Here is a 20,379-nt window from a genome sequence, read left to right as displayed (position 1 = left end):
CTCAGTTTAGGTCCTGATTCAATTTTCTTCCCTGTTTTAGCCTCCCGATTGACGCTTCTGTCTTACCCAAAGTCTTCTGTTTCTTCCTTCTACCTTTCTTCTCCACTCTCCTCGCCGTTTCTCCTTCTCCCTGTTATATGTTTTTTTTTGTATTATTATTTTCTCAATAGATCTGCGCAGCAGCACCCACCATTTTCATTTCAAATTTCCCATCTAACCGGTTTTTTTCTTCATCTAACCAACCCTAGCAGCGTTGTTTCGTAGGACGACCCTTGGTTTTGCCACTATTTATGGTGTTAACCCATTGGAAGAAACTCCACTCTTTAACTTCCTTTTTTGCGGTTGTATATATAGATTTCTATTTTTTTCCTAGGTTTTAGAATTTGTTTGTTTTTTAGGGAGTTTAGGGCCGTGCTATGAATAATAGAGGGAGGTGTCCATCGGTGCTCGGCCGTAGCCGCGGAGCGAACGCGAACCCTAGCTTTCAATCGAGGCTGGAGCAACCGCAGTATGCGCAGAGAAATTTGGTGCAGAATCATCATTATTTTCAACAACAACAACATCATCATCATCATCATCATCATCTACAAACAGCAACAACATCAACAGCAGTGGCTCAGATGAAACCAATTGCCCGGCGGAAATGACTCCACTGTCGCCGATGAGGTCGAGAAGACCGTACAATCTGAAGTCGTCAACTCAAGGTTCTTTTTTGTTTCTTCTCCTTTTTTCTTTTTAATTGCATTTGTGATTAATTTTTATTTAATTTTCTTGTACATGTTACGTATTGAATGTTCATAATTATATTTTTTTCACAAATTAAATTTCTTGTGCATTGTTTACAGTTATTAATTTTTTATTGAATTTTCTTTTATGTATTTCATATTGAATTGTGCACGGTTTTACATTCTTTTTCATCTTTCAGTTCACATGATTGGAAGGCAAGGCTAAAGATGCCACCATCAGATACACGCTACAAAACGGAGGTATTTTTGTTAATGATATTAATCGAGTAGATATTGAAGTTAATACAACCTTTTTAATAATATTGCATAGCTTACCTATCGTTTTAAAAATTCCTTGAAGTTTCTGCTTTTACCAGTTATGGTTAAAGAAATTGTAGCATTGGTTTTGTTTATTTCACTATATATAATTGTCATACCTTCGTTAAACTATGAAAATTCTCGAAGGAAAAATTTCTGGCTTATGTTATTTGGGCAATGCAGGTGAATTACTCATTAATTTCCTATAAGGTATATGATTTTGAATGGACAGTTTCCAAAGATTATAACTTAAGGACACTGATACTAGTTCCTTGATGTTAAGGCCTTTTGAACAAAGGGCCATTTTTAGGCTTGCAATTGCATTTCTTTATCCTCGATAGCACTCCATATTGTTTCTCTGATATAAATTTCACACAGGGCATGGCAGTGCTTTTGTTGGTATTTGGATATTTTTTAAAATTTTAATTTTGACGCTTATGTACTGATCTGCCTATTAAATTTGTGCCAGGATGTGACTGCTACCAAAGGAAATGAATTTGAAGACTACTTTCTGAAACGTGAACTTATTATGGGAATATATGAGAAGGGCTTTGAAAGACCATCTCCTATTCAGGAAGAGAGTATTCCCATTGCTTTAACTGGAAGTGATATTCTTGCTAGAGCCAAAAATGGAACTGGGAAAACTGCAGCATTTTGCATTCCTGCATTGGAAAAAATTGACCAAGATAACAATGTTATTCAAGGTTAGATTTCATCTACATTTAATTTCTTGATTGTGTGTGTTTGTGTTACCAATTCAAGCCCAATAAAATGGTAGTGGGTACTGAAAGTAGGATTCTTTGGCCATTTCAATTATTTATTGTTCTTCTAGTTGTCTGATCTGCTTGTCAATCTGATATTGGAGAAGTGTGAGTGTCATTTGTTTCATTTCTTTTAACTGATATTTGAATTATGGGCTTTGGCATGGACGGACTTAGTTGACTGACGATCAAATCTTTGTAGCAGTTCCTTAAACATGTGCATTAGGTCCTCCATTTTGTAAGTTGGTGCAACTTTTTCCATCAGTCCAAGCAGAAATTTTCACTCATCTTTCTGAAACCTTCCAAATTAAGTTCTTTGTTGACCCTTATGCTGTAATTTGAAATATGAGTTATATTAGGTGCAATGCCGAGGGATGTTTTCAACACACTACCACCGTTTAGCTGTGGACTATAGGAACAATTCCAAGGTGTGTCTGCTTTCTGTTGGATAATATATTTTTTAAACTGAAGTTTATAGCATTTATAATTGGCAAATTATATTAGGTGCAGAGAGAGTGAATGAGATATTTTTAGTTGTACAGCATCAGTTTGAAGTCTTATCTGCCAATTTGTTTAGTGAAAATTTGTAAAATGCAGGGCTCATTGCTATTTTAGTGTTGATTTTTCCTTGAATTTAGTTCATATTCTCAGATTGTTGAAATGTGCATTAATCAATACCTTCTGTTATTGAGAACCTTTAGGACAAAAAGATGTAGATATATTTTGTTGTATTTATCTACATCTTTGTTTATAGAGAATCGACTGAATTGCAAAATTTTAGCATCTGCTATGATGAATGTCACCTGACTGGTAATCATTTCAGGGCTTCCTGACTCAGTACTATGAACAACTGCCAGTAAGTCTAGAGAATTTGAGGTTGTATAAGGGAAACACCGAAGCAAGGGTTCTGAAGACAAGTTGCCAATGCAAAGTAGTCTTGTAGTTTTTATTCGGGAACTAATCAGCCTTACACGCTTAAAGACATGCGAGGAGGGCACTTGTATTAGGTCATTGACTCAACTTCAACAGAGGGCAAGGATGCTTCTACATCAACATTGATTGAGTGAAATCCATGTAATATTTGTAATTTTTCCCAGGGTCATTCATTTTCGGATATAGTTAGTGATGTGAATATGATTGTGACTAATATGCTATCTAGCATTTTGTAAAGTTTGGGTGGGCTAGAAAATTGGAAAACATATTAGTTGGTAGCTGGAAGGTTGAAATGATCTGACCGGCATTTTGTACAATGCAGTTTGAATTAAGTAATTAACAGTATTTGTGAAAATTTGGGTGATCAAGTTCAACATTGCTTAAAGGTCATAATGCTTGGCACTGGTTAAATGTATAAATTATATATCATTATTAAATTATATTTAATATTAATTATTTTAAATTATATAAATTCATATAAGAAAATTTATTATCAAGAATTTTATGAAATTATATATCATTATTAAATTATATTTAATATTAATTATTTTAAATTATATAAATTCATATAAGAAAATTTATTATCAAGAATTTTATGAAATTATATATTATTATTAAATTATATTTAATAATAATTATTTTAAATTATACAAATTCATATAAGAAAATTTATTAGGTATAATTATTATAAATTTTATTAAATCATATATTTTAATTAAAATATATTTAATATTAATTATTTCAAATTATATTTTATAGTATCATATATTATGATTTGAGTAAATTCATATAAGAATATTAATTATTAAGAATTTTATTAAATTATATATTTTAATTATAATATATTTAATAATAATTATGTTTAAATATGATTAAATTATTTATTATTGATAATAATAATCTTATTAAAATTTAAATAACAATAACAATAATCATTTACCAAAACAAATTTATGCTAAAGATATTCTAGTCATTTTAGTTTTTTCCATTATGCTATTACACCTCTATTCCATTCAACCAAACACAAGATTACTATTACGCCTCTATTCCATTATATTCAACCAAAGAGTTGATTTGCTATTACATCTCTAATTCAATACACCGAACCAAACACAGCCTTAGTGTTTTCTTCTTTCTTATTACAAAATCTAAAAGAGTGCTTCCCTTCTCTCTCTTACATAGCTCAAAACTTCTTCCGATCTGTCTTCAGTTTATCTATGCCTGTCCGCGATAAGACTTGCTAGTCAAACTCTGTCACTCCTCAATTCCTTTTCCCCTACTCAATTATTCAGCTGTAGTTTCCCACTAAACACCGTCGTCCCGTCCGAGACTAGGGTTTCGACCCGAAGTTAAGTCGGGATTTACTTATCGGATTCTTAATGTATCATATTTTGAAGTTCTACCGAGTGGCGGCTCTGTAAATTAAGCGGAAATGGAGCCCCTTTGTTGGATTACGGAGTTTTGGGAGGATTTCGGAGGTTGTCTGATGGATGGGGACTGATTAGGGTTTCTTTTTTTCTATTCGTTTTTGGGATATTTTCAACTTAATGTGTTTATTCCCGTAGCTGGAAGTGTAAATTTTAAGGGTTCTATTGGGGAATTAGAAATTTAGGGTTCCTCTCGTGAGCCCTGTGTGTTTTTTGATTTTGTAGTGAAAATTTAAAATTTGAATAGGATATGAATGTGTAAGCTTTAATAATAAGGTTTTGTCACATTTAGAAGTAGGGAAGTTGTATAAAAAAAATAGGGATTATATTGGGAGAGAAATGTTTTATTCACAGTTCATATTGGCGAAGAAAGGTCCGTTGGGGACAATATGGATTGCAGCACATCTGGAGAGGAAGCTCCGAAAGAATCAGGTGGCAGATACTGATATCGGTGTCTCTGTTGGTTAGTACTTCTTAGCTTCCACTTGTTAGCTTGATATCCCTGAATTTAAATTTCTAGTAAGCTTACTTTTATTAATATATTCATTTCCCCTTATTGATGCAATATCTAAATCTACTTAATTTCAATAGTTCAGTTCACGATAGAATGTTTTGGACATACTCCCGTTCATTTATTCTTTCGTTTATATTGTGTATTGTTATTTATTTAGATATTATTTGGTTGTTTCATAATTGGTATTTTGTCTTAGTCATTGTTTCGTTTTAGATTAATTATGATTTTAGCTGTTTTAACAACTTCATACGGAAGTAAATAACAAGAAGTAATTAGTAACCCTTATACTGGCCAAAAAAAAATAAAAATAGTAAACCCTTATTTATTTGTCCTTGTTCAATTCATTTTCTCTAAACTCCCTTCCCCCCTCTCCCCCCTCAAAAAAAAAAAAAAAACCTAATGATTTGAAATTTCATATTCAAACCAACCATTAAGAGTTACGCTTATGCACATATAGTTTTAAGTTTATTGAGTAGTTCTAATGGCTTGATGAAATCAAATTAGCTTCAATCCATTTATTAGTAAAAGTGATATTTTGAAGTTCAAATTCATACCAGATTAGTTTGAAAGTCAGCATACTTGATGGCATGATCATACCATTAAACTTGATAGTCAATTTGTTAAAACATGCACTCTCCAGAAACTTATGGAGCAGTATGCATATAGTTTGCTCCATCAATTCTTGAAGCAGAAAATTTGATTCCAATGTGCCATTTAATTTTTATCATGTGATAATTTTTGAAAGCTCATAAGCATCCTTTTTCTTCCCATTCTTAGTGATGCTTGAAATAGTCTTTTTTATGTCCTTTTATGTATCTTCGTATTTTGGGCATATTTGGAGGGATTTCTGGAAATTCTATTGGTTTCTTTGGAAATCTCTGATTGTGTAAGAGTGATATCCCTCTGGAACATGGTAACTATCCATGTGGTTGATGGCATATTTTTAAACTATGTGGTTTGCTTGGTTACTCAGCAGAGGAATTTCCCTTCAAGCTTGTTCGGCCCTTTTGTTGCTCATGGCTTATTTCTACACTAATAGAATTAGATGAAGCTATCCAGTGGTGGTGATGTGGGTGTTATTTTTAACATTCTAATATCTAATTTCTTTCAGTTCATGGGCAACTTTGTGACTTAGGATAAGTTGCCTAGATCTAACTTTTTGGAATTTCCTTTTTGCTTTGCTTATATGGCATTTGAGCAGACTCTATTCTATTTCCTGAAGTACCGATTGCACTACGATTGTCCAGTCATCTTCTTCTTGGAGTGGTGAGGATATATTCCCGAAAGGTGAATTACCTTTTTGATGATTGCAGCGAAGCATTGCTTAAGATAAAGCAGGCATTTCGCTCCACTGCAGTAGATTTACCACCAGAAGAATTGACTGCGCCCTACCATTCAATCACTTTGCCTGAGACTTTTGATCTTGATGACTTTGAGCTGCCCGACAATGAGATTTTTCAGGGGTTAGATTCTGATGCTTTTACCTTTAAGGTTGCCTTCCCTGGTGTGGTACAATGAGATACACATCAAATATTTTCATATGGTATCTATGGAAGTATTGTATGTTAATTAACATAACTTTCTTGGCAGTAACTATTTTGATAATCACATTAGCTCAAGAGAGCAGATTACACTTCAAGATACCATGGGCAACGTGGTTTACTCTACATCACAATTTGGATTTGATGGTTAGTGCATGCTTTTGACTCAGCAATGCTAATTTTAGCTACATTTAGTTAGCAAATTTAGTAAAATCTAAAATTTTGCTTTTTAAATACTTTCAGAGCGGTTTGGTGAGGGTGACACTTCTCAGATTGGTCTGCTTGATGAGGTAATGTTGTCATTCTTGTGTCCTGATAATTGGTGATTGCTTTGGAAGTAGTCTCTAGTCAGTAGGAGGCTTACCAAAGTAGGATCTGGAAATTTCAGAAATGATGGTTATATAGCAAGCAAGAAATTCTAGTTTGGGGCTTACATGGATGTGAAAATATGATTTGTTTTGAACCATCTGATTGTTGATTTAGGATAGGAGGATAAGTTTAAAGCCTGCCAAAAAAAATGACCATGTTGGTTTGGGTGTTGTTTACATCTGTGAATGGCACCAATGAATAGTATTTCTGATTTAGAGTTGAAATGTGATGTTAAGTTGGTTAGGATTTGATTGATGGTTGAGGAATAAGAAGATGAAGTTCTAGGCTTTGCAGCAGTATTTCCTACAACTATTGTGCAGGTTGCCAATTTCCTTATACAACTAACCAGAGGCATGATGGCTATTGAAATTGCCCTAAATCCCCCCCAGCAAAAAAAAGAAAAAAAAGAAAAAAGAAAAGGGAAGTAATTATGTTTGTATTTCTCTAGTTAAAGGAATTCTGTCCTTTTGAAGGAGGTCAGATCCAAGATAGGAACTATCAGAAATTGATTAGTGTGATAAAACCTGATAAGATAACATGATCCTAAAAATTAAAATTAAGATACTCAGACCCTAAATCTAAAGTAGAGATGAAAAATTTGAGTAGTCTTCCACTTCAACTCATTATCATTCAATTATTAAAATAAAAAAAAGAATAAAGAGAAAGGTTTTTACTCTATACACCGTAGTTGGAATTAAAAGTCCACAAGTGATTTAAGAATGTTGCCGCATTCCCATGTATGAAATTTTCTTAATTATTCCCTCATGGAATATGTTACAACTCTCTAACATTACTTGTGGGGTTTAAAAAATTCACCACTAGTGTATACGTCCATTTTCTAAAGTTAAAGCTGAAGAAAACAGAAAATACAGTGTATTTGATAACGTTCTTACTAAAGAATTTTAAAAAGGACTTAATAATACCAGTTGTACATCAATTTAGTTACTTTTTTCCTTAATATATATAAATTCAATTTTCATGGTTTAGTGTCTATTGTTGAATACATTGTCATTTATTTTACAATTTTAGCTTATTTACTTATGCTTTAGACGGTAGACTTAGATAATCTTAATATTGGATGAAAAAATGGTCTATCTGTATTTAAAGCTCCTAGCCAAGAAAGACATGCTCTCCAACACAACTAAGATGTAGAGGTCATACCTACAAAAACAAGATGATCAAAACTAGCCAACTATAAAAAGAAAATCTAATAATAAAATGAGTGCTTTTTGCAAAGTAGTTGTGACCATGATGGTGCAGCTTGTTACTTGTTAGAGATGGACAGCATTAATACGATGCTCAAATAAGGAAGAGCCGTAAAAGAGCAAATGTTTTTGTTTGAACTAACAGTGTTGGGAGAACAGAAGATGCAATAATATCGTCAGAACATAGCATAAATGTATATTCTTGCTCCAAGTAGAACTGCTTCTGGCCTTTTAGGGATGTGGGCATGAAGTGGATCATTTACTGAAACTACTTCCTAGGTGGTTTGAACATTAAGACCTTCATGGCTTGGTTCTTAAAGTTGAAAAATATTCTTCCAGGGATTCTCCGGTCAGCTGAACCTTTAAATTGTTGAATGGATGGTTTTATTACGGCCCTTCAAAGTTTGATATCTTGGGGTTTCGGTATTAAACTTGTCTTCTTTATGAATTGACTGACCTTTTTCACTTTTTATTTGTGCTCTTTTTCCCTTAAGTTAATCATCTTAAAATTCTTGACTTGGATTGATCTTGAGCAGGAACTAGTCCTAGATCGGGTTGCAGTGCCAGGATCTGTTGAAGTTTCTGAGTAAGCTCATATCTATATATATGTCAAATGTCAAATGTTCATCCACAGTTCTACTGGATTTTCCCGTTAACCATTTTTGGATAGTGTAGTCATTTGACTCCCTAATGTGTAGGACTGCAAAACACTGCCAATTGTTAAGTCATCTTAATTTCACTGGTTACTTTATGCAAGCATTATGATAATTTTGAATTTCTTGCTCACCTTATTTTCTGTTATTTCAGGTATGATCTTCAGGGATCAGATGTACCACAGAAAGCGAGTAATTTAGAAGCTGTGCCTATGGTTTGCAGTGGGGATCAGGTTCTTGTTATTCAACATAATAGAAATCTCAATTTCCTTTTAATTTGATTTTATGTAGAAATAATTATATTTTAGTGATTTTTTTTTACATAACCCGCCTTTGATTACTATGATTTTTTTGTTAGGATGAAGATCTAGCTGCAAATTCTGAATTTGTCGAGAACGATCAAGATGTTGCTACTCCGGGATTAATGGAATCAGAACATCACATTCTTACGGAATTGGGCAATGAGTGTGTAGAAAATGCTTCTAATAAATCAAATTCTCTCGATGGGGATACTGGTCCAGTGGATCAGTATTTGCACAATGATGTAGATCATGACGCTGTGCCTCCTAAAAATGGTTGCCAGTTTGGTGACATGGAGAAAGAACAAACTAAACCACCAGGAAGTTCTGTCCATGATGCCTTGTCTGTGGAGTACACATCTGCTGTTGGTACTGTCGGAGGACCTGATGGCTTGGATAGGGTGGAAGATATGCAGAATGGTGTTATGCACTCAATTGATAGAACTGATGGAGAATGTGCAGAATCTCCTAGCTGCTCCCATATCACCTTTGACTTGGAGGACCCTTCTCGAAGAACATGTTTAAGTAGCATCTGTGTGCCCACATCAGATGGCTGCTTGGAGAATGGCCAAGCATCGCATAAATCTGAAAATGGAAATGATGCTGAAACCACTGATAATTTGGAAGAGCCATTCTCTCCTGCCAAAGCAATAGCTTCAAATCCTTCCTGTCCCCTGCAGTTGCCCAGTAGACCAACAGTTATTGATGGTGAAGCTCAAGCTTCTCTGGAACCAAATGATTCTGAAAATCCTGAAACCCCTATTGTTCATGAAAATCTGTCATCTGTTCAAGTTCTTGGAAGTGATAGTCTGACTGCTGCAGAGCAAAACTTGGTAGATTTGTCCCGAAGGGAGGAGGAAGTTCATGCTTCTGGAGCTTCAATTGAGGTGCAAGGTTTGTTTTACAAGTTTTATGAATGTAGTCTTATATATTTTTAATGATGCTTTCATGCTGTATTGTTCCTAATTTGCTACCATCTTTGCAGTTGAAGCCTGCCAAACTCAGAGTTTGGAACCTGCTTTATGTGATGATCAGTTGGAAAATTCAAATAATTGTGCTATGTCTGATTTGCCTGCACCTGAAAAGTTACTCTCTGCACCCGAAGGACCTCTTGATAAACCAAGTGATTTGCTGGGAGAGTCTACACCAGACAAAGAAGTCCTAGCAGAGAATGAGGATATTGATAGTGGAACCAAGCTCATTTCAGGAAAAAAACGAGGTATAGCTGAAAGTACATTAACCATAGAGAGTATGAACTCAGTTGAATCATTTGGAAGGCCTAGATCCATGAGAACTGCAGAAACGGTTCCTGATGATGATGACTTTTTGTCTTCTATTTTAGGTAGCAGCACTTTTAACCCTAAAAGAAACTATTACTTGCCATTTAAGAATTTACTACAATAGCATGCATTGTTGTTCTTCATGAAGAAAATTTTTTTGAAATAGTTTTTCATTGCTTCAGTTGGAAGATCTTCTGTTTTCAAAATGAAACCAACACCTCCTCTTGAAGTAGCATCCATGAAACGTGCACGATCTGCACCAAGATCTAGTACCATCAAGAGAAAAGTGCTTATGGATGATACTATGGTTTTACATGGCGAGTATGTTATCAATATGTTCTTATTGCTCCTTACGCTTTTTGAAATCTCACTAATTTATGTTCTGCTAGTTGTTCTTTTCTCAAACATATTTGAATTTTGATAATTCTCGCAATTATTCTTCTTGCATGGTTAATATAACATGTCTTATTGGAGCTCACTACTTTCTTTGAGTTTATAAATTAAAATTTGCTTATTGAATTCATGCACTTGGAAATTATGTACATGTTTCTCCTTTGAAGCACCTTTTTGTTTTTGTCTGTTGTCAACAAGTATTACAATATTGACTTTTGTTGATGCTGTTAAACTCTTGATTGCTTGCTGAGTGTATAATATAACAATCTATTTGTAGTATTGCATACATTTTCTATTTTTTTTTTCTTTTTTTACTTTACCCGTTTACGATTTTGGCTCCTGTACCCAAGTACTGATTTGCTCTTATTTTTTTCCCTATCAAGTACAATACGGGAGCAGTTGGTTAATACTGAAGACATACGTCACATACGCAAGAAAGCCCCTTGCACTCGCCCTGAAATTTCATTGATTCAGAGAAAATTCTTAGATGAGATCTTTAGCGAACCTATATTTACTGGTGAGATCAAAGTGCTGAAATCTGCATGCTTTTGTTGCATCAAATTGGAATGAAGAATTACAACTTGTCAATTAATTATGGTGGGCCTGAATTCGTGATATAATTTGGATGTTTTAAGAAACAAGTAGGAAAAGAGGGGGAATGATGAGTGGCAGTAGTAAACTGCATCTATAAGCTACCGCCCCACAAGGAGGGAAAAATTATAGATACAACTGTATATATATCTCCTGAAGGCCCTGGTCAAATTGGAGTTGCTTTCATTGAGCAAAGTTTTAGTTATTGTAGATGTTTGTCTAATGTAGGACATCCTCAAATCTTAGTTACAAGATCCTACTTCTACATATTTTTTTTTCCTATTAGCTTGTGCACTATTGCCTCATTTCTGTGAACATAACAATTTCTTTTTTTAAGTGTGTAGTTCTGTCTTGTTGTACTGAGGTCGTATGCATGAATGAATGATCACTCAAGTTCTAAATTTGCATGGATCTGTGATCTATCCTAAAATTTCTACGTCTGTGTCTTGATTCTTGAAATTATTCTACCTCTGCTAATGGAGGACTTTCTAACATATTGACCGTAACTTTGGTGCTTTATAATTTTGCTAATTGATGATGTGCCTTTCAGGTATCTCAGGTGACTTGGCATGTTTGCACAGTAAACCATATGATCTAAGCAGTGTCAGGATTTCTGAAGGTGAGGAATTCCATGCATCATCTGAACTAGCTAAGAATTTGGAGTGTTCTGTCAGACCTAGTATTGGTGAAGCTGGAATCGAAGGAAGCTCTGTGCCTGTGATTCATGGGAGTGATGAGCAAACACAATCTGCTGCCATTCCTAGTCAGGCTGATACTCAGCAGGGTGAATACAGTGATCTTAATGCTCAGCAGGATAGATATGCTGTTGATGATGTGCCTCAATTTTTGCAACATGAACCTTTGGATGGGATCACTGAAATGGAAATTGACAAAGATAATGTTGAAGTTGCTACTCTAGCAAATTGTTCTGTTCTGAATGAGTTAGGGTTATCATCACATGCTGATCTTGATACTGGAGGTACTAGTAACAAGACAGCTGAGGAGGTAACCAACACCACTGATGGCTCCATGTTAAACATTGCAACATGCCTTCCACCTGATCAAAAAATGACTACTCAACCTGGAGAGGATGCTTCTGAATTGGATTTGAGAAATGACAAAGGAACTAATCCTACTGAAGTTTTAGAACACAATGTTGAAAGTATCATTGCAGCTGAAACTGAATCAAAAGCAGCTGATGAGTTGTTAGAAGAAAGTAAAGCCAATACTTCAGTTGAGGTCAGTGTAGCAGACTGCTCTGAACCAATTGAAAATGGATACGATTCTCTTGCATCTGTACACACTGGTGAGTTTGTGAATGGCGCTCAAAATGCCTATGAAACTAGATATGGTAAGATTGATGTAGCAGATGAGGCTCAAGTTGAGGGTTCTTTCTTGGATAATGAACACAACGACAGTATCTTCAAGGGTAGCGAAGAAAGTAAACTGGATTCTACGTATTCAGAGAAGGTTGATATGGCTCTGAAAAATGCTTCGTTAATTGATGGAGAAACTCCAATCTTTCTGGAAGTTGATGCAGTCAATGAAGAAATGATCTCTCTTGCAGATAATCGTGCTGTAAGTTGTTTAACATATGTAAAACTTTCTCTTGACCGAAAAATATTAACGGGTTCTGATTTTTTCTGAACTGATGGTGATTGTATCCTTGTATGGATTCAATTAATGCTATAACGATATAGCAGAAAGCCAACTGTAATTAAGATAGCGTATATTCATGCATAATGCTTTAATTTGGGTTTTTTCCCTTAAGCAAAAACTTAATTTTTGAAATATATTTTAATAGCTGTTGAATATTAGTTCTATTCCTGCAAGCATGGTGAACATTTGAGAGTTCTCATAACTATTACATTTCTTAACTTCATATTCATGTTTTGCGGATGTGCTATTTTGTAGATTAATTTATTATGCTGCCATGAAAATTGTTTCTGCTTTGGCTGTTCATATCTTATTGAGGCATTAAGAATCACCTAAATGACTATTTGGCCCTGTGGGTTGCAGGAATACGAGGATGTTGCAGTTGCAAATGACACAGGTTTAATCTTATTTCTGTCTGTTTTGCTTCTACTTCTGACTGTTGATGGGTATTTTTGAAAATCATATTTATTTAGTTTTTTTTTTTTGGGTAAAAACACCTCTATGGTTCCTCTCAATTTCGATATTGAGCAAATTGCTCTCTCACAAAAAAATTGTAGCAATTTGATCTGTCAATTTCAAAAGTAAGCAACTAAGGACAATTAATTACGGCGTTAATATTTTTTTGTCAATTGTTCATAATTTTGATTGATTTAATAACAAATTTGGCCCTCGATGTTTATATATTCTGTGTAAATGTTGCAAATTAAATTTGTTGAATAAGGACCAAAGAGACAGAATGTGTAAATATTGGGGTCTAAATTTGATAAATCAAGACCAAATTAACAGTTTATGTAAACTTTTGAGAGCTAAATTCTTTATCATACCAATAAAAGTTTGTACCATTGACGAAAAACATTAATGTTGTAATTAGTTGTTCTTAGTTGCTCACTTTCGAAATTGACAAGAACTAGATTGCTCTGATATTTTTGACCTATTTGCTTAATATTGAAATTGAGAGGGACTAGAGAGGTCTTTTTACTTCTTTTTTTTTTTTGGGGGGGGATAGGGGGACATGACTTGAGGTTTTGACTGAATGAATTATACATGAGATGTAATATGTGAACTTGGTAGTTAGGGTGGACCATAGTTAGGACCACAGGGAGCTATGGCCTCCCAAAAGTTTTCCCCTGAAAGGAAAACGTTAATATATATATTTTAAAAGTCTGTCTTTTATATACTTCATTTTATACCTTAATCAATCTTGATGCTGCTATTTGTTTGCTAAAATTTTATTTCCTTATCTTTCCTTTCAGAATTTCTGAATGTAGATGATAATGAGCTAGGTGGTGATGAAGATGATGATGGCATGCCTTGTGGCGATGAAAGTCGTCTTGTTGAAAACAGTGGATGGTCTTCTCGTACCAGGTTTATAAGCTCACTCTAGTTGATTATTTTACTGTGGTTCACTTCTTCTCTTAAGTTTCAAGTTTCATTTAGCGTTCTTTGTCAAATTTTTTCTTGTAGCTGAATATCTGGAATGAGGCTAGCTCATATCTTGATGTTTGGTCATACCTTTTCTTTCAGGGCTGTTGCCAAGTATCTCCAGAATTTATTTGAGGATGAAGTTATACATGGACATAAGGTACTTTCAATGGACAGTCTATTGGCTCGTAAAACACAGAAAGAAGCATCGAGGATGTTTTTTGAAACACTGGTATGTCCACTAAAGCTTCTCTCTAAATAACTCTTAAAGTTTGTAACACTATCATCTACTCGTTAACGAGGAACAAAATATTTGCAAGTAAGAGTAAATTAGCATACAAAACCTTCCATGTAAATAAAAGTAAAAGAACTCCATTTTATCTCCCTTTTCAGAAAATGAGACATGGGCTTCTAAGAAATCCCTCATTTTAGTCCTGTCTTGTATTTAAGTAAAGGACTTTTGCACGAGTACTAATACACGAAAATCTTCTCATACAAACACAAGTTTTTGAAAGTTTTTAAGAGAGTACAACAAAACTGTTCTAATTTTATTAAGCAAAAAACTGAATATAAATAGAGAAAAGTCTCATAACATAATAGGGAAAGTAATTCCCTTATTCTAGTAAACTACTAAAAATAAAATAAAATAAAATATTTCTAAAAAATCTTAATTGATTATTCTAGGATTTATCTACCTAAATAACTTTTAAAAATATCTCAAAATATATGGGGCTTCAACATGTATTTCAACACCCTCCCTTAAGTTGGTGCATATATATATCAATCATACTCAACTTGCTTACAAGAAAATCAAAACTTGTCTTAGAGAGCCCTTTGGTGAGTACATTAACAATATGTTATTTTGAAGGAACAAACGGCATGCACACTTGGCCTTTCTTCAATCTTCTCCTTGATAAAGTGTCTATCAATCTCAACATGTTTAGTTCTGTCATGTTAGACTGGGTTGTGAACAATGCTAATGGCAGTTTTGCTATCACAGTATAACTTCATTGGTGAAATTATTGGTTTCCTTAGCTTTTCCGTAATTCTTTTTAACCACATCATTTCATAATTTTCTTGTGCCATTGATCTAAACTCAGCCACTACACTACTTCTTGTTACAACACTTTGTTTTTTGCTTCGACAAGTCACAAGGTTTCCCCAAACAAATGTACAGTACCCAGATATAGATCTTTTATTTGTTACTGAGCCCAGTGAACATTTGTATAAGTTTCAATTTCTCTTTGTTAGGATTTCTTGATAAATAAGCCCTTGCCAGGTGAACTCTTCAAGTATCTCAGAAGCTAAAACGTTGCTTCATGTTCCTCCCTTAGGGAGTGCATAAATTGACTCGCTAAGCTTACTGCAAAAGCTGTGTCTGGCCTTATATGTGATAAGTAGATTAACTTACCAACTAATCTCTAGCATTGCCCTTTATCAAGGTTTTCCTTCTTTGTTTTTGAGTTTTACATTTGGATCAATCACATATTTTTTCTCAGAGACCATTTCATTTGAAACTTCCATTCCAAGAAAGTATCTTAAAGGACCCAAGTCTTTAATCTTAAACTCCAATGCTAGATACTCCTTAAGACATCTTATTTTATCCACATCATCTCCTGTAAGAATGATATCATTGACATAAACTATAATAATTGTTATTCTACCTCTTTGTGAGTGTCGGTAGAACATTGTGTGATCAGCTTGCCTTTGTGAGTGGCCTTGTTTTTTTAACAGCCTGATAGAATCGTTCGAACCAAACTCGAGGAGACTGCTTTAGACCATACAAAGATTTCCTGAACTTACATATTTGGGTTCCAAATTTTTCTTCAAAACTTAGAGGAGGATCCATGTAAACTTCTTCTTCAAGTTTCCCATTTAGGAAAGCATTCTTCACATCTAGTTGCTGTAAAGGCCAATCAAGATTAACAAAAATGGATAAAAGAACTCTAACAGTATTTAACTTAGCTACTGGAGCAAATGTCTCAAGATAGTCTATCTCGTATATTTGAGTGTAACCCTTTAGCCACTAGCTGAACTTTGTATCTGTCTAAAGATCCATCTGGTTTGAATTTGGTTGTGAACACCTATTTACGACCCACTGTTTTTTTTCGTACAGGTAATTCCATTGTTTCCAAGTACCTGTTTTTTCAAGAGCACGCATCTCCTCTAAAACAGTCTCCTTCCATTCAGGAACTTATAAAGCATCTTTCACATTTTTGGGTAGATTACAAGATTTATTTGGACTTTTGACAAGATCTTGCGGGTCAAATTCTTGGTGATGAATCTGGTGGATTCCACTTTCTTGATTTTGGTTTCTTCTTAAGTAAACCAGCAATTCCTTTGTTTGTTCTCTATTCTCTTAATTAGACTCTACACATTCATACTCCATTTTATTATCAACATTAACATTCAAGTCATTTTTATTAAGATCAACATCGTTAATCCTTGCGTTAATCATAAATTTGCCTTCCCCATTATTAGAATCCTTATGTTGTATATTCCTAATCTTTTCTTGATCAATTATTGAATCTTCCTTGTTATAATTCCCTCCCTGAAGATTAGAATCAATGTAAGATTGAGTTTCAACAAATGTGACATTCTTGGTAACAATAATCTTCCTATCAATCGAATCATAACATTTGTAACCCTTTTTATTAGCATACCCAACAAAGACATTTTTTTTTTGCTTTAGGATCTAGTTTACCTTGATTGTGAAGATGAACAAAAACACTACACCCAAAAATTTGGAGAGGTAAATTTGTGATCAATTTAGAGTTAGAAAAGTTATCTTTATAAAGACTGACAGGAGTTCTATAATTTAGAACTTTACTGGGCATTCTATTAATAAGATATGTAGCTGTTAAGAAGGTCTCTTCCCAAAGATAACGTGGTATCTGACTAGTGAGCATCAAGGCTCCAGTTATTTCCAAAAGATGACAATTTTTTCTTTCCACAATCCCATTCTGTTGTGGTGCATTTGTACAAGAGGTTTGGTGGACTATTTCATGTTTGGTTAAGTAAACACTTAATTGGTCATTAAAAAAATTTCCCACCATTGTCACTTCGAAATATTTATCTTTTCACACCAAATTTTGTTTTCACCATAGCAGAAAAAGACTGAAACACATCTTTTAACTTTAGACTTATCTTCTAATAAAAACACCTAACAAATGCGAGTATAAACATCAATAAATGTGACAAACCAATGTTTTCCTGAAAAGGTTAAGACTTGAAGGTCGAAAAAGGTTTGGAAGCTTTATATTTCTGAGGTGCAAAAAATGACCGATGGTGTTTAGCCAATTCACAAAATTCACAGTGGTATGAAGGATTTTTATTTTTAAACAGATCAGGTAACAAATGCCGTAAATAGTAAAAATTAGGGTGTCCAAGCCTATAATGCCAAATCATAACCTTGTTAAAATCAGAAACAGAGTTCAAACATAGAGTAGTTGTTGGTCAACTTAGATGGTCGTCATCAAGAAAGTAAATTATAATTATATTAAACACAGAGTTTTGGATACCTTTTGGCATGCAATTGAAGGATATTTTGACACTATTGTGAAATAGAATGATTAATAATTATATGTTAAGGAACAAATAATAAAATCGAATCCTTGAAGAAGAGATGAAACTAGGAAGCAAAAATGTTTTCATGATCTGCTCTTGTAATCTTTGATGGTGTCCTAGTTTGTTTGTTGCTCCCATGTGGAAGAATGTTTACATCTCTCTTTGTTTGTCGGTGTTCATTTCGCCAATCTGCAGGTTCTTAAGACAAGAGATTACATCCATGTAGAACAGGGAAAACCCTTTGACAATATCTATATAATGCCTAGAGCAAAGCTCATGAAATCAGATTTCTGATACTTTTTTACATAGGAAAAGCTGATTCAGGGAAAATTGCCTTATTGTAGTTCTAGTTCTGATGCCCAGGCTCAACCTACACATGCATAAGTATTTTGTTTCAAAATGTTTTTTTTTTTTTTAATTCTATTTTTATTTTTGAAATTTAGTTGTTTAGCTCATGTAATAGGTAGCTTAACAATGGGAAGGGATGGAACATTTCCTCATGTTGATTGTATGAAGGTGGATAATAATTTGTATGTGTATATATATATCTGTGAAATATATCTCAATTTGCAGTTGAAAATGCTCATTTCTTTGTTTAGACTGCAATTTGCTCGTTCCTTAAGATTCATATCATTTGCCTAAGTAAAAGGATTTTGTTTACCCTCGTTTGAGTCTGAATCATGAACGCTCACATCACAGTTTTGAGTTGAGCTGATTAATTTTGTGGCTGTCTGTGGGGCAACGAAGTATCTTGTGTTGCTTCATTTTACTGATGTTGTAAGCTTGTAGTGTTGTCTGAATCTTCCATGATACTAGGAGAGTTGAATTTTGCAATAAAAAAATTACAAAATCATGCCATATAGCTCTGAAAATATTATTAGGAGGCTTTTGGTTCATAGGAGGTGAAAAATATTAATTTTGGGAGGTATTTAGTTCACGGTAGATTGTAAGATTATTTAGTAAATTATTATATCTTGTTTCATTTATTTGGTTAGAATGCAGGTTTTTATTTGTTTAGTTAATGAAATGTATTTTGCTAAATTATCTTAATAATTTTTTATTTTTTAATTCTTTACTGTATAAAGGTTGAAGCTTATAGTATTTTATTTTATTGATAAAAAAATGCATTTCTTTAGTAGATTAAATCCGGTCAAACATTATAAATCGTCCCTATATGATATGGTGGTTACAAGTTTAGCCCTTTACTCCAATTTAGATGGGTTGCAAATTTAGTCCTTAACTCCAATCTCGTTAAATGTAGTCTTTGCAGTTTTTGAATTTTAAAATTTTGGTTCCCACACTAATATTAAACATGAGTGCTGTTAAATAATATTATGAGGCATTTTCTTTGCATTATTCTAGTACTTGCTCGATGTATTTTAGATATAAAGATTGTTTTTATATTGCAACTATTGCATTAAGACATTGCATATATCAGCTCTCTTAGTACAGATTGTTTTTATATTGCAACTATTGCATTAAGACATTGCATATATCAGCTCTCTTAGTACTTGGTGCTCAACGTCCTAATTAGGTCATTTAACTAGGGTTGACTCGTATTTTTTAAAATTAGATTGTACTTAAAAGTTATCAAAATTAGCTAGCATTAAGATTACCTATTTAACAAATTAAATCACCTTACATATCATTTATCATATGGCAATTGAGCTAGTAATGCAGCAACCTACCAAATCCAACCATAATTGGAAATATTAAAGTAAGGCTAAGAAACACTCAATTATGATGGAAGAGATCTAGGTAGATGAAGCCCGTGCTTAATTTCAGTCTTTTCCCGCTCCAATCTCCACCTTTGAGATCAAACTAATGAAAACTGCAAAAACAATGACAGCTAACTAAATTTGTATTGCAAAATATCGAATTTTAACGAAATAATTGTGAAAATTGAAAATACAAAAGAAATGTAATTACAAATCCAAATACTCTGAAAAAAGCTGAAAAAGAGTATTCACACAAAAGCTTTTGGGTCATGGAAATTTCAAGTTTGACGCTAATAAAGGTGCAAAAATTGCTGGACTGTCGTGACGTGTGACCTCCCTTATTCAGACCAACATTAGTTCTGGATAGAAGATGTTACATTTGATGCTTGAAGGCATATTTCATCATTTCAATATGGTATTGGATCTCATTAGATTCAATCCAAATCCAATAATTCAAATATAACCAAATAGTAGATTATAACGAGACCGTATGCCCACTTAATGCAATTCAAAAGTGAAACATTACCATGATCTTCACTTAATTAAACAAAACAATGATGTACCGCCAAAATGCCTTATTAGTCATAAATCATATTCGACTCTACAATCCCCATTTTATTAATTTTCGTTTTACTTGCAATGGAAACATTTACTTATTAATCTCCTATCAATTTACATGTATCAATGTGTCGAGCCTTCATTCAAGTGCAATATATTTATTTCCTATAGGATTTCATTATCATGACACATTCAATTTAATATACAATTCATTTAGTAATTCTTCATCGAATTATCCAGCTTCCTCCTACTATACGCAGTATCATTCAATACTAATTATGCTATTAATCGAGTTTCACAATAATAAGTAATACTTAAGATAACTATTCAATTATTCCTTTGTTAATTCCATTTCTAATTACTTATTTAGTTTCTCAATGGCATATCAAGTCATGTAACAAATTATTAATCACATTATGTCATTTATAAGAGTTTCCATTTACCATTTC

The 20,379-nt window shown here is 33.6% G+C and overlaps 2 protein-coding genes across 7 annotated transcripts; both read left to right on the top strand.

Moving 5' to 3' along the window:
* The first annotated feature begins 929 nt into the window (after positions 1 to 929).
* On the top strand, positions 930 to 3,111 carry LOC107894207 (DEAD-box ATP-dependent RNA helicase 6-like). Of its 2 annotated transcripts, XM_041086130.1 has the most exons (4): positions 930 to 986; positions 1,513 to 1,747; positions 2,164 to 2,232; positions 2,628 to 3,111. In XM_041086130.1, the coding sequence occupies exons 1-3, from the start codon at positions 954 to 956 to the stop codon at positions 2,217 to 2,219; spliced, it is 324 nt and encodes a 107-aa protein (XP_040942064.1). In that variant the 5' UTR covers positions 930 to 953; the 3' UTR covers positions 2,220 to 2,232; positions 2,628 to 3,111. The 2 variants fall into 2 exon arrangements, with proteins under 2 accessions (XP_040942064.1, XP_040942063.1); XM_041086129.1 differs by having other exon boundaries at positions 2,164 to 3,111.
* Positions 3,112 to 3,848: 737 nt separating this feature from the next.
* On the top strand, positions 3,849 to 18,240 carry LOC107894208 (sister chromatid cohesion 1 protein 4). Of its 5 annotated transcripts, none has more exons than XM_016819445.2 (15): positions 3,852 to 4,627; positions 5,880 to 6,141; positions 6,269 to 6,366; positions 6,463 to 6,509; positions 8,330 to 8,379; positions 8,601 to 8,679; positions 8,805 to 9,639; positions 9,731 to 10,087; positions 10,208 to 10,346; positions 10,802 to 10,935; positions 11,560 to 12,587; positions 13,029 to 13,062; positions 13,919 to 14,030; positions 14,190 to 14,319; positions 17,850 to 18,240. In XM_016819445.2, exons 1-15 carry the CDS (start codon positions 4,504 to 4,506, stop codon positions 17,946 to 17,948), a joined length of 3,528 nt encoding a protein of 1,175 aa, XP_016674934.1. In that variant the 5' UTR covers positions 3,852 to 4,503; the 3' UTR covers positions 17,949 to 18,240. The 5 variants fall into 5 exon arrangements, with proteins under 5 accessions (XP_040942061.1, XP_016674934.1, XP_016674935.1 ...); XM_016819446.2 differs by lacking the exon at positions 17,850 to 18,240 and adding an exon at positions 16,204 to 16,677; XM_041086128.1 differs by lacking the exon at positions 3,852 to 4,627 and adding an exon at positions 5,652 to 5,747.
* Positions 18,241 to 20,379: the final 2,139 nt, after the last annotated feature.

The sequence above is a fragment of the Gossypium hirsutum genome, chromosome A13 (genome assembly GCF_007990345.1).
Source record: "Gossypium hirsutum isolate 1008001.06 chromosome A13, Gossypium_hirsutum_v2.1, whole genome shotgun sequence".
NCBI classification, from domain to species: Eukaryota; Viridiplantae; Streptophyta; class Magnoliopsida; order Malvales; family Malvaceae; genus Gossypium; species Gossypium hirsutum.
The sequence above is the reverse complement of the archived record's forward strand: the minus strand, read 5'-3'. Positions and strand labels throughout refer to the sequence as shown.

Excerpts from the sequence above, each read along its gene's own strand:
- LOC107894207 (XM_041086130.1), top strand. The coding sequence starts at position 954 with ATGCCACCATCAGATACACGCTACAAAACGGAG. Across the intron at positions 987-1,512 it reads ATACACGCTACAAAACGGAG|GATGTGACTGCTACCAAAGG; the intron begins GTATTTTTGTTA and ends AATTTGTGCCAG. Across the intron at positions 1,748-2,163 it reads AGATAACAATGTTATTCAAG|GTGCAATGCCGAGGGATGTT; the intron begins GTTAGATTTCAT and ends GAGTTATATTAG.
- LOC107894208 (XM_016819445.2), top strand. The coding sequence starts at position 4,504 with ATGTTTTATTCACAGTTCATATTGGCGAAGAAAGGTCCGTTGGGGACA. Across the intron at positions 6,142-6,268 it reads GACAATGAGATTTTTCAGGG|TAACTATTTTGATAATCACA; the intron begins GTTAGATTCTGA and ends CTTTCTTGGCAG. Across the intron at positions 12,588-13,028 it reads CTCTTGCAGATAATCGTGCT|GAATACGAGGATGTTGCAGT; the intron begins GTAAGTTGTTTA and ends TGTGGGTTGCAG.